This window comes from Mobula birostris, chromosome 13 (genome assembly GCF_030028105.1).
Source record: "Mobula birostris isolate sMobBir1 chromosome 13, sMobBir1.hap1, whole genome shotgun sequence".
Lineage (NCBI taxonomy): Eukaryota > Metazoa > Chordata > Chondrichthyes > Myliobatiformes > Myliobatidae > Mobula > Mobula birostris.
The window spans coordinates 93,177,014-93,189,883 of NC_092382.1; the positions used below are offsets into that span (position 1 = coordinate 93,177,014).

The window sequence follows — 12,870 nt, forward strand, 5'->3', positions numbered from 1 at the left end:
GGTGGTGATGTCTGTTATCTGTCCAGTAGGAGACCGTGCGCAATTCTGATTTGATGTGGACAGACGTGAGAGTACGGAGGAACATCTGGAAGATTTCTGAAATGCCCGCTTCGCTGCCGCTGCTACTGTGTGTTAATCGGATTTTCCGGAGCAGAAGACCCCGAAATCTTCTGATTTGCGCGTTTCAGCGGTCGGGGCGAGGTTGAAGGCGCTCGGCAGAGGATGGCGCTCGGGAAGCTGTATCAGAGAGGCTCTTCCGAAGCTCGAAGTTTTCGGATTGATGGACTCCGTGTCGGCTGTGGTCGGCTGCTTCCAAGGCATCGGCAAGTTGACGGTGCCTGGAGGTTTATAGTAGGGAGTTTCTTCCTTTTGCCGCCTGCTATCGGGGACTCGGGAGTCGATCGACTCTGGGACTTCTGAGAATTTATTTACCGTGCCCATGGTTTGTTCTTCATCAAATTATGGTATTGCTTTGCACTGCTGTAACTACTTGTTATAATTATGTGTTCTGCCAGCATTAGTCTTTGGTCTGTCCTGTTTTCTGTGATATCACTCCGGAGAAACATTGTATTATTTCTTACTGCTTGTATGCATTTCTAACTGACAATAAAAGAGGACTGTGTGTTCTCATAATCTAATCTAATAACAACAATCCATGAGTATAACCTTTCCTCAGATCAATAACAACAGTCCATCAATATAACCTTCCATCAGATCAATAACAGCAGTCCAGCGGTATAATCTTCCCTCAGATCAATAACTACAGTCCATCAGTATAACCTTCCCTCAGAACAATAACAACAGTCTATCAGTATAACCTTCCCTCAGAACAATAACAACAGCCCATCAGTATAACCTTCCCTCAGATCAATAACTACAGTCCATCAGTATAACCTTCCCTCAGATCACTAACTACAGTCCATCAGTATAACGTTCCCTCAGATGAATAACAACAGTCCATCAGTATAACCTTCGCTCAAATCAATTAACAACAGTCCATCAGTATAACGTTCCCTGACATCAATGACATCAGTCCATCAGTTAAGTAGAGGAAAGGTGCTGGTTTTCTATTGTATTTTTTCTCTCTGTGCTAGCTCGAGCCTCCAGTTTTATGGATAAAATCGAGAGTCCTGTTAGTGCAGAACGCAATAAAGTGCGTGTAGTGAAGGGAGAATGAACTGCACCGTGTGTGCGAAGGAAAATAAACTCCCTCTGTCACGTGACGTCTTTCACGCGTTGATAAAATTGTATGAAAATGAGTTAAGGTAGTTATCATACACTGCAATAGGTAAAGTCATTGTGGGTCAAACCAACATGCTTTGTCTATCATTGGGTAACCCCTGACTATTCCTGACAGCCTCTGTAAAGTGTTGTAAAGCGAAAAGCACGATCTGCTCTGTCAGTCCCATTCCACAAGACCTTCGAAAGACACCGGAGTGACACACACAACAATCCGGAGGAACACGGCAGCTGAGGCGGCATCTCTGGAACGAGTAAAGAGTTACCGTTTCGGGCCCAGAACCCAACATCAGATTGAAGAAATGAATTTGTGTCTGCTCGCATCTCTACAACTTGGGGAATTCTAATTCTAGGATATTTTATATCAAGATGCATTTTCCAGCAAGTTATTTACACAATTTTCTCTGAGTAGCGCAGACAGACACTATCTTTCAACATCCTTGCAGTCGCCTGACGGTGAGATCGGGACGATCTTGTGTTGAAGTACTTGCCTCTTGTTCTACACACAGGAAAAACACACCGATGTTCACGTTAACCAAATCGCCAGCTCTCAGTCTTTAACTCCCGTTTAAACGTGTCCTGTGCAGACGTTAAGACTCGCTGACATCCAGAGACGGACATTTGCCGTGGTGAGTGCAATATCGATCAAACTCGAGACCCAACGCCAGAACAGCAAAAAGAAACAAAGGAAAGGTGGACAATTTCACCGCATACCTAGTTATATATCTTCATCGCGTAATTTAATATATCTTATTGAAACATGCTTTATTAATCTGTATTTCCTCTGATTGAGAAGTAATACGGTTTGGCATAGTGATAAAATACAAAAACTTACCAATTGTGTCACCTCGTGGAAATGAAAGCCGTCAGTGTTTTAACTAAACAATAGCAGAGTAACAAAATAGTGAAATAAATGTCTATCTTCGAAGGCGGAAAATCTGGTTTTAAATTAAAACAGTATATGCACTCAATACGTCAGACAGCATTGGAGAGCGGGACACAGAGCTGCTGCTTCAGGTCTGAGAATCTTCATCAGACGTAGCCGGAACATTAAATGCATTTCCCTTTCCATCGATACTTCCCGGCCTGTTGACATTTTCCTGCATTTTCTTTTTCATTCTGAGACAATGAGGTTTATGGAAATCCCAGAAGTTGTCAGAAATCTAGCTTTCCTCCGCACTTCTATGACCAGAACCAGCACATTTTTCTGAGTGCTGTTCAAGTGTATCTGTCCGTGAGAATGATACCTACACCGAGTTCTGGTATTTATCAACACAATCGCCATTGTCAACAGAATAACCCGTGTATAATCCTCAGGCGGATGCTATCACCTGTAATTATGCGGGTCTGTCCAGATATCGACAAACATTTCAAAACTATCCGTAACATGCCAGATACTATTTACTTACAAAACCGTCATAAATGAAAGGCAAACTCTCATGGTAACAGAATTTAGCGAGAGAAAACGGGAGTATAAAAGTACTTTAACAATTAGCAAATTTCCGAAAGAAGCAATTACGTTATTATATAAGGGATTATGTGCACATTTGCAATACGCAAGTGCCTTTCTGACAAAACTTAAATTTGTTGAATGCTAATGTGCTTTAACATTCCTGCTTCCTCTTTCTAAATTGACAATATTAACGACATCGAACGCATCAGCAAACAAGAAAACAATCAAACAATAAATGCGAAGTCACACATGACAAGCATTTTGTTTTCATTTGCGATCATGTGACAATAGCAACGTGTTAGTTGTACCGAAATGATCTGTGCGTTCAGCAAACGTTAGAAGCTGCGATTAACCCGCGACAAATCAACCAATAAATTCTGCAAGATCGATTTATAATGATGAATTCCCGATACTATTTTCAGTGCCTAGTAAAGTGCGGATACCCCAAAGTTATCGTCACAATAAATGAGGGCTACAACAAGGGAGTTTTAACAATTTAACTGAGAATTCTTATTGTGAATCACGTGCTCATTGATACGGATTTCCGCCAACGGGAACAAGCGCAGATCTGATATTTTAGAGATTATAAACCTTGCATTGATCTTTTAACTGCCCTGTTGTTTAATATCACACAGCACGCTATTTCACCCAACAACAATCATACAACCTGCACACGTTTCTTTTTTCTTCCTTTTCATGCCGTCTGCAGGCAATCTCATTAAAACTGTTTCTCCTTTCATCAAGTCGCAGATCATTATCGTCAATGATAGTGCTGAGCTCAGCGTTCATGACTTGTGCTAAATTATAGCACAGCACTCAACGTCACTTACCAGGAATACCGATAGCCACAATGACCAGATAGTATGTATTCCTGATGCGGGAAAATGTTTCCAGCATTTTCTGAGTTTGTTGATCAGAGAATTTCAGCAGCCGACAGTCGTTCCGAATGCAAATCAGTGGAAGAAATCTTCCTCAACCCTGAATTTATACACCTGCCAATCTCCACGGCAAACCAAACTTCGGATCGTTCATGAAAATAAATAACAGTTTTAAGAAGATGGAATATAGTGACTGTGTCAGCGGGTGAAATATCAGCTCTCATATAAATAGTTTGTAATATTTAATTGGAAATCTCCAGAGTACCGATAAAACAGATTAAACTCTTTGGTGTCGAAATGAAACTTTCTCTGTTCGGTGAAGTAACTGTCCAAAGGGAGGTTGGCATGCCCATGCTTTTCCCTGTGAAATGTTTACCTCCTTGCTACCGGCCTCTCGGGGCACAGAGGGTAGTGGATTTTCTCTTTACTTGAGGCAGAGATGGTAAAATGAAGTGAGCTCTTGTACTGCAGATTGGAGTTCATTCCCCGGCATAAAACTCGACAGCTCCCCGATATCGGAAAAGGATAAAGCCCGATCATCTCACATTCGAACTGATCTCCTGTTATAAATGACATCTTCCCTGGTGTAAAAGTGGGCTGGTAAATGAAAACTCTTCTCAAACAACGCAGGGTTTAAATACAGCTGACACTGTATTGCTGTTCCACGACAAACTCGTGGGGCTGAGAATGACATGAGGCCGCCCAACTAACTCAGCGCTAAACACAGATCTTGTCTGCAAACTAACAACATGACTCACATATTCACTGTTACGCATATTTTTTGAATAAAAATCACTTGGACTAGATGGACGTGTGAACATTTGGAACAAAGAACATCAAACACGACAACTCAGTACACGCTCCTCGGCCCCCGATCTTTCAGTCTACTCTAAGATCAATCTAACCCTCCTTTCCAACATAACGGTGCAGTTTTCTATCATCCATGTACCTGTCGTAGAGTCTCTGTGATGTATCAGCCTCTACCACCACTCCTGGCAGGATTTTCCACGCACTCGCCATTCTCTCTGTAATAAATCTCATCTCTGACTTCCCCGCAATAACCTCATCCAATCCCCTTAACTGATGGACATTCATATTGGTCATTTCCCTCCTGGGTAAACGTCTCTGGCTATATGCTCCTTACATGTCTTTTGTCAAATTGTACATCTCTAAAACGTCACATCTCATCCTCCTTCGCTCCAAAGAGAGAAGCCATAGCTCGCTCAACCTTTCCTTACACGACCTGCTCTGTAATTAAAGCATCCCGGTAAATCTCCTCCGCGTCCTGCCTGGATGTAATATTCTCAGTGTGGCCCAGCTACGATGTTACCTCGCCGCTCTTGAACTCAATCTTCAATAAACTGAAACAAATTAAAGTAATTGGAATTAATATAACACCCTGAAAACAAAACTCACCAGTGAATACTCTGTGAGAGCTATTGTTGGAGTATCCCAGTTACAGAGCTTTCATCTTCTCACTCAGAGTCCGTGTCGGTGTAATTACCCAAAACCAAGAGGGAGCTGTCATTGGAATTGAACCGGCCGCATGATTTAATTTGCGCTGATAAGTACGTTTGAAAATGTTGGACAGAATGAGCTGGAGTTACACGCACAAAATTCAGGTGGAACTCAGCGGGTCAGGCAGCATCTATGGAGAGGAACAAGGAGGCGACCTTTCGGGCCGAGACCCTTCATCAGGAATGCCTTCAGATCCCACCATTGCTTTCTGACCTGCTGAGCTCCTCCAGCATTTTGTGTGTGTTACTTCGGATTTCCAGCATGTGCAGAACCGTGTGGGTTGATGGTGTAGCGAGCAAGTTCAGCAGGGTGGAGATAACTGAGGGGAGATTTGATGGAAATTAATAGGATAGCAATGAAAACATCATTCCCAGTTTAGGACAGTTAAAGGTCAGATATTTAATCAAAACACGGTTGAAGGTTAGATAGTTAGTCAAAGTAAACTTTTTTTTTTAATTCCGAAAACTCTTTGTCTATCAACACAACAGAATCCATTCGAGTGCTGATGCAGGGTTTCGAACAAAACCTCGACAGTTCCTTTCCCCCTACCGACGCTGCTCGACACGCAGAGTTCATACAGCAGGTTGTTTCTTGCTCTGAATTAGAACATAGAACATACAATATGGAGCAATACAGAACTATACAGACCCTCCGGCCCACGACGTTGTGCTGAACATGTAGCCTGATCCAAAATCAATGTAACCCCCCACTCCACAACAACCCACCATTTCAAACATCGAGGGTTCCAATACCAATACCTGTGGATCAACACAGATCACAAGCAGCCGATTATAATCCCTCTGTCTCCTGTTGCCGTAGTAACAGGGGATCCACTTTGCCAATTGCTGTGAATCCCAGCAGCTAGCTATTTGGGCCAGTCTCCTTTTAGCGTCGAGAAAGATCGAGAACTAGAAGAGAGGCAGAGAGAAGGAAATAGGGGAGAGATAATAAGGGAAGGAGAGGTAGGGCGAGACGGGGGACTGGAAGGAAACAGAGAAAGGAAGGAGAGGTAGATGGAGGGAGGTTTGTGAAGATACAACCTGCGGAAAACACTCAGCAGGTCGGTCAGCATCTGTGAAGGGAGAAAAACAGACAATGTCTCAGCTTGAAACGTACATTTACTAATAAATTTCAGATAAAACAATAAACAAGAAAGTTTTAGGTTGCCAAATGGAGGAGCAATGGTTGGGACAAAGGCAACTTATCTGATAGATTGCGTCAGGGCCATGTCACATTGGGATGGGACATTTTATTCTCTGTGCCTATCCCCATGGGGGGAGGGGCAGCCTATGTAGTACCAGGAAGATGGGCAGGTGTGTGCTGAGCTGTACCGGGAGTGGGATGGGGGATCCGGCGATGCCAGGGATATCACTGTTTTGCTGGCAGGTTGGGTTGCAAATTCAGTGCACTTGCAATCATTGCGCTGGCACGGAGTTGGTACTGGGTGATCTGTGGAGGCTGGCACCGGCACGGGCATGCCCTGTTGTGGGGTAGGGCTCAGGGAGGGGCCTGCGGAACGGATTCGAGGATGGGGCGAGGCACCATCAGGAGGGGTAGGGAGAGGGTGAGCTTCACGGACTGTTGTTGCGGGCTGTGCTGAACGTGGGGCCTCGGGTAGAGACAATGTCCAGCGGGCTGCTCCTGGCAACCACTGGGAGCCCCTAGGCACATGTCGGCCAACTTTTCAAACCGAGCCTGGCACAGCTCCCAGCTGAATTGCGGGCACAGCGCTGGTCTCTGAGCACACTTGCACACCGTACATAGAATCCGTGCCCCTCCAGCCCAGCGAGGACGACAGCATCTTTGAACGGTCCCGGGGAACGTCTGAACGCAGCTAATGTTAGTGGGGAGTAGCAGTAAACAGCGATCACATCATACACTTTATTAAGCCTAGGGAAAAGGCACCAGGTAAACGACTATCAGTGGCACACGTTGGTGATCCTAAAGAGAAGGTCGCAGAGTGCGGCAAGGTAAAACCAGACAGTGGTTAGAGTTAGTGGGATCTGACCCAGCAGAACAGAACCGCCTGCAGAGATGTTCATTGAACAGCCCAACACAGGAACAGGCCTTGCTGTCTGTAATGTTTGCAGAAACCAATTAATAATCAAAGGGGCAACCAAACAAACCCCTTATGCCGTCACAATGTCCAGATCCTTTAGGTTTCGACCCGAAACAGCGACTCTACTCCCTTCCCAGGTGCTACCTGGCCTGCTGAGTTCCTCCAGCTTGTTCTGTGTGTAGCTCGGATTACCGGCATCTGCAGATTTTCTCTTGTCCATATCCGACTATTTCCTCACAGCCACCTGCTTATCTAAACGTCACTTAAACATCTCTAACACGTCAGCCCCTACTGCCACGACAGGCAGCGCATTAAAGGCAGCCACTATTCTCTGTGTAAAACCTTGCCCCTCACATCCCTCCCCACTTACCCCCTCACATTAAATGCATGTTCTCTGGTATTAGACATTTCAAACCAGGCATGAAATAGTACTGTCTGTCTACTCTGTCCAAACTCTCGTTATAGCACGTGTACTCGTCTCCAGGCAGCAACCTGGTAAATCATTTGTGCACCGTTTCCAAAGCCGCGACTTTATCCTGACAATGGGATGATCAGAATTGTATACCATATTCCACATGCGGGCTAACTAGTGTCTTATAAAGTTGCAACTTGATTTCCTGACTTTTGAACTCAATCCCTTGGCCAATAAAGTCAACATGCCATATGCCTTCTTAAACTCTGTATAAAACTGTGTCGCTAGTTCAAGGGAGCTGTGAAGTTGGACCCCGAGACCCCAATGTTCATCACACTGTTAACGGGCTGCGCTTACCAGTATACTCCCCTTTTATAGTTGACCTGTGAGGTGCAACGCTTCACATTTGGACGTGTTAAATCCTATCTGCCAATTTTCTTCAACAGATCTATTTCCCAATGTATCCTTTGCCAATCACCTATACTATCCACAACACCACCAATCTTCGTAACATCTACAAATTTATTTGCAGCCCCCACCCCCGTCTACATTTCCATTCGGGTCATTTTTAAACCTCGCAAACAGAAGAGGTCTCAGCGCAAATCCCTGGAGAACACCAGTAATCACAGACTTCCAGCTGCAAAGTCCTTTTGACCACGACGCTCTGTCTTCTGTGGGCAAGTGAGTTCTGAACCCAAGAGGCCAATTCACCACTGATCCCATGCAGCTTAATACTTTGGAGGAGCCTCCCATGAGGGATCTTGTCAACGCCTGACTAAAATCGAAGTAGACGACATGCACACATCCACCTCCAGTGAGGCCTGCACATGCAGGCTCCTCCCAGCTTCCACCCAGCTAACTGGAGTCACCTGCCACTCGTTTCCAACTCACTACCTGCAGGCTGTTTAAACTCAGCTCTCATGCACAGTCCATGTTCACGTATCCGATCCAGCTGACCCCAAAACCTCGCTCCGAGCCATCAGTTACCTTGTTGCCTCGTCGTGTTTAGTGTCAGTTCTGTCTTGCTCAGTGGCCCCTTGTGGCTTGTTATTTTGCAGTTTATTACTAAAATAACCGTTCCCCGTTGGATCGTATCCGCTGCTCTGCGTTTGAGTCAAGCGTTCTCGACATTTCCTGACAGGATCGGCAAACCATCGACTGACCCAGCAGAGAATGCTCACCTAAAGGGAGTTTTCTGCCGAGATGGATGCCCGATCCGGAAGCAACAGGAAACCACTGACTGTCTGATCACCTCTCTCCTGCAACCCTCTCCTTCGATAAACAGCAACCCCGGGGCAGCCAACCTCCCCTCTCTGAGCCCCGGATTCCGCTGCCCGACGCCTCGAAGGATCCCAAACCCAAAGCCGCAACTTCCTTTCCCTGTGCGTCTTACACTTCGAGCTCCAGCCATCTCTGCAGTTGACGGCTCGAGTCAAGATTGCCTTCGTCACCTCTCTCTTCAGTGGAAGAGCATTGACCTGGGCGGCGGCCAACTGGGAAAATAGAAATACCCTTTGCAATGTATACGACTAAACACCACTGGAATAGCCCGGAAGTTCCTCGCAATTGAAAAACCAGTGTGCTTGGCTATGCCCGTAGATCAGTTTCTACCAGCTTGAGCTGAAAAATGAAATAATAATAATAATTATAAGAGTAAATGTCTGAGTAACGAGATGGGTAGATAGATAAAGAGATAGATAAATATATGTATGTAATTGTAGATGCTTTCAAATCGCGTCAGTAGGTTATGGAATCAATTCTGCGTCGAGCTGCGTGCAGTTACCCACAGTAGCTCAGGAGCCTGCAGTGTGAAGGGTAATAACTGAATCTCAGCCTGGTTCTCCGGGACCGAAGTCTCCTCTACCTGTTCCCTGATGGCAGCAGCGAGACGAGAGCATGGCCGGGATGACGGGGGTTCTCGATAATGGATGGTGGTTCCCAGTGACAACGCTCCCTGTGGATGTGCCCAGTGACGGTGAGGACTGTACCGATGATTGACTGGGCTGACAGAACTAGAACAGACTTGGAACAGAGAACAGACCAGCGCAGGAAAAGGGCTTTCAGCTCCTGATGCAGTTCCGAAATTATTACGATAATGGGGGCTAATTCAATGAATCACTTCTGCCGGTACACGGTCAATATCCCTCCATTCTATGCACATTGTCTGCACATGTCTCTTAATCATCCTTCATCCCAGACGCAGATAGTATATTCCAGGTACCCACCATTCTCTTGTCCCGAATATCTTCTATAAACTCCCCTCCCCCTCGCCTTATCTTCATACGTCTCATATTATACCATTCCATCAGAAGTCGATTCCCGCTGTCGGCCCTGTCTGTCCCGTTCAAACTTTTACAAAGTTCTATCATGCCTCTCCTCTGTCCGCGACGCTCCGGAGAAAGCGACTCCAGTTTGTTAAAACACTCTTCACACCAGAAGCCCGTTAATCCAAGTGCAAGGTTCAATGTTCAAAGGAAATTTATTATCAAAGTACAATATGTCACAGTGTACGAGACAAGGATTTCTTTTCTTGTGGGCCTAATCAATATATCCAACAATCACAATGGATTCACTGAAACACCGCACCAACTGGTGTATAATCAGTGTGAAAAAGATAACAAACTGCGGAGATACAAAATAAACGATAGAATAGCAATAATAAGAGGAAATTTGAAAGAAAACTTCGCAAAATGAACAGAGTATAAATTGTCCTGACTGTAACATCTACAGCTGGTATAATTCCAAAGTCAGTACTAAAGCGTTATACAATTAGGGCGACACAGCAATATCTGTGTAACTGTTCAGAAAGCCACAAACCTAAATATAACGAGAATAACAGTTGAGAAAAGAACGTGCTCCGTTTTTACCAGCTTCAGCTCAGAAAAATAAGTACAATAATGATAATGACGATTTGAGCAGACTAGACCTCTTCAAGGGATCCCGACCGGCCGGCTCAGAGTTGGAGACATCTTCCCATAAATAGAAGAGTTCGTCGTGGTAATACAGGACCCGGTAGTTAACACGAAAATGATCAAAAATACATAATTGAAGACCAAAAAATTCAAGACGATAAATACAGAAAATGCCAAGAGAAATCAAAAACAATCCAACACCTTACAGGATCCTGCAGCAGTTTATCTCAACCTGATTACTTACACAGGCACAGTAAAGTGGTAAACATCATTCACCAAACTATTGCTATAAAATACAAACTCATTAATAAACCGTACTTTTATATAAGTACTTTTATATATATCCTTCCTGTAGTGGGGCGAACAGAATGTAATGCAATGCTCCAGGTGCGGCTCAACTGGAGTTCTATAAAACTGCAGCACTATTTCCTGATCATTGATATCAGTGTCTGGCTGAATAAAGACAATCAAGTCCTCAGCATCTGTTGTTGTTTTTTTGTAAACCAGCTCATATTCTTGTCTGGTGTCTTCCCAGGAGCTATGAACCTGGTCCCCATATCGGTGTGCACATCAACACGGTCATTACCAATCTACCCGCATTTCACATCCGACCTCCCAAATTGCTTTACCTCCTACTTGCCCTGGTCAAACTCCATTTGCCATTTCATCGTCATGATCTGCAACTTCACCTGCATCTGCTGTGCTCTCTACAGTATCCACAACAGACTTCATGACCATCCTAATGGGAGTCGCTGCAGAGATTTAAGGTGTGCAAATAGCAATCGACCGAAAAAACACACACTAGATTTGGGAAATGTTCCAGAGGACTGGAAACGATAGAAGAAAGGAGGATGTCTAGCACTCTCTATTAGGAAGGCAGTGAACCCATTATTAGTGACATGATCCCAGGTTGTGTGCAAGTGCATGAAGCTATCAGGCAGAATGGAGATGAAGGAAAATGGAAATACTGTAAGGAAATCTGCTGACCTTTGAGGATTAAACATACAACTTAATAACTGAAAGCCAATCCATGTCATATATATTTGGATTGTGTGGAAAGGACTAGATGGGGGGTGGGGTGTGGAGAGGACGCTTCTTATGGTGGGGGTATCCGGAACTAGAGGGCACAGCCTCAAAACTGAGGGGCGACCCTTTAGAACGGAGTTAAAGAGAAATGGTTTTAGCCAGAGAGTCGGGAATCTGTGGAATGTTCTGCCACAGGCTGCGGTGGAGGGCAAGTCCTTGGATATATTTCAGGCGAATGGTGATCGGTCATGACATAAAAGGATATGGCGAGAAGGCAGGTGAATGGGGTTGAGTGGGGTCCGGGATCAGCCATGATGGAATGGCGGAGCAGACTCGATGGCCTGAATGGACTAACGCTGTTCTTATGTCTTATGGTCTTATGGATTCGAGAAAATAGTCATGAAGACGCTGCATAAAAGTGTTTTGTGCATGATTAAGCAGGTGCATTAGAGGAGAATAGTCAACAACCATCACAGAGAGTTGAATACTTTGACTTAGCGACCATAACCTATTCGGGTGCAATGCGAGACCCAACACCAGCTTGAAAAACAACGTCTCATCTTCCCTTTTTAGCATATTACAGACTTCTGTGGTGGGACAATTGTCTGCGACAGAAAAAAACACTTTTGCCAAGCATCCACCTGTGAAACGGTCTCTGCGTTTATCCTTCTACCGCTGTATTCTGGCCCATTGTGCAGCCTTGCCATTTGCAATAGATAACCAAAGGGGGAAAATGAAGAATCGATGATTTGTTAAAATTTGCACAATATGTATTTCCTTGTACATTGATTGTCCGTATAGATGCACAGTTTTTTAAAAAAATTCCATCTTATTTCGTTGTTCCTGCAATTGTCTGCAAGGAAATTAATCTCAAGTTATCCATGGCGACACATATATTACTTTAATAATACATCTACTCTGACTTTGACTTACCCTATTATTTTTATCCTTTGTTCCATCCACGTTTCGTCAATCACCGCTGCTGTTGAAAACTAACCTGTCTTCACTCTTTATCAATGCTTCATCGGCACAGGGACCTGGATAAAAATTGATACGGCTTCTGTTTCCTTGTGTGCTGCTAAAACCCGGAGAACTTTCCGCATTTCCGGTTGTACTCCCCATTCCAAATGCCGTGTTGTGCTGTTTAGGTTCTAACTCTATTGAAGATGAATTGTGACAGTTACCAGCAGCCCGCAAGGCTTGAAAATCCCCGATTAATGAATAACTCATTATTTCATAAAACTGTCATTTTTGTAGTCTCCCAGAAGAACAGGAAAGCTGGAACACGAAACATCGCCGGTACGACCCCTCCACGATCATGAGCTGCCTTACTTAGGTTCTTGGGTCTAAACGTCGACACTGCATAGAGAGCA

The 12,870-nt window shown here is 44.6% G+C and overlaps 1 protein-coding gene across 1 annotated transcript in view; it reads right to left on the bottom strand.

The window, feature by feature from the left end:
* LOC140208052 (probable G-protein coupled receptor 139) overlaps positions 1-3,589 on the bottom strand; it is a 5,102-nt gene extending 1,513 nt beyond the window's left edge. The window contains exon 1 of the mRNA XM_072276579.1: positions 3,523-3,589. Coding sequence (XP_072132680.1) covers positions 3,523-3,589 — 67 coding nt within the window. The remainder of the gene's footprint in view (positions 1-3,522) is intronic.
* Between the last annotated feature and the right edge of the window lie 9,281 nt (positions 3,590-12,870).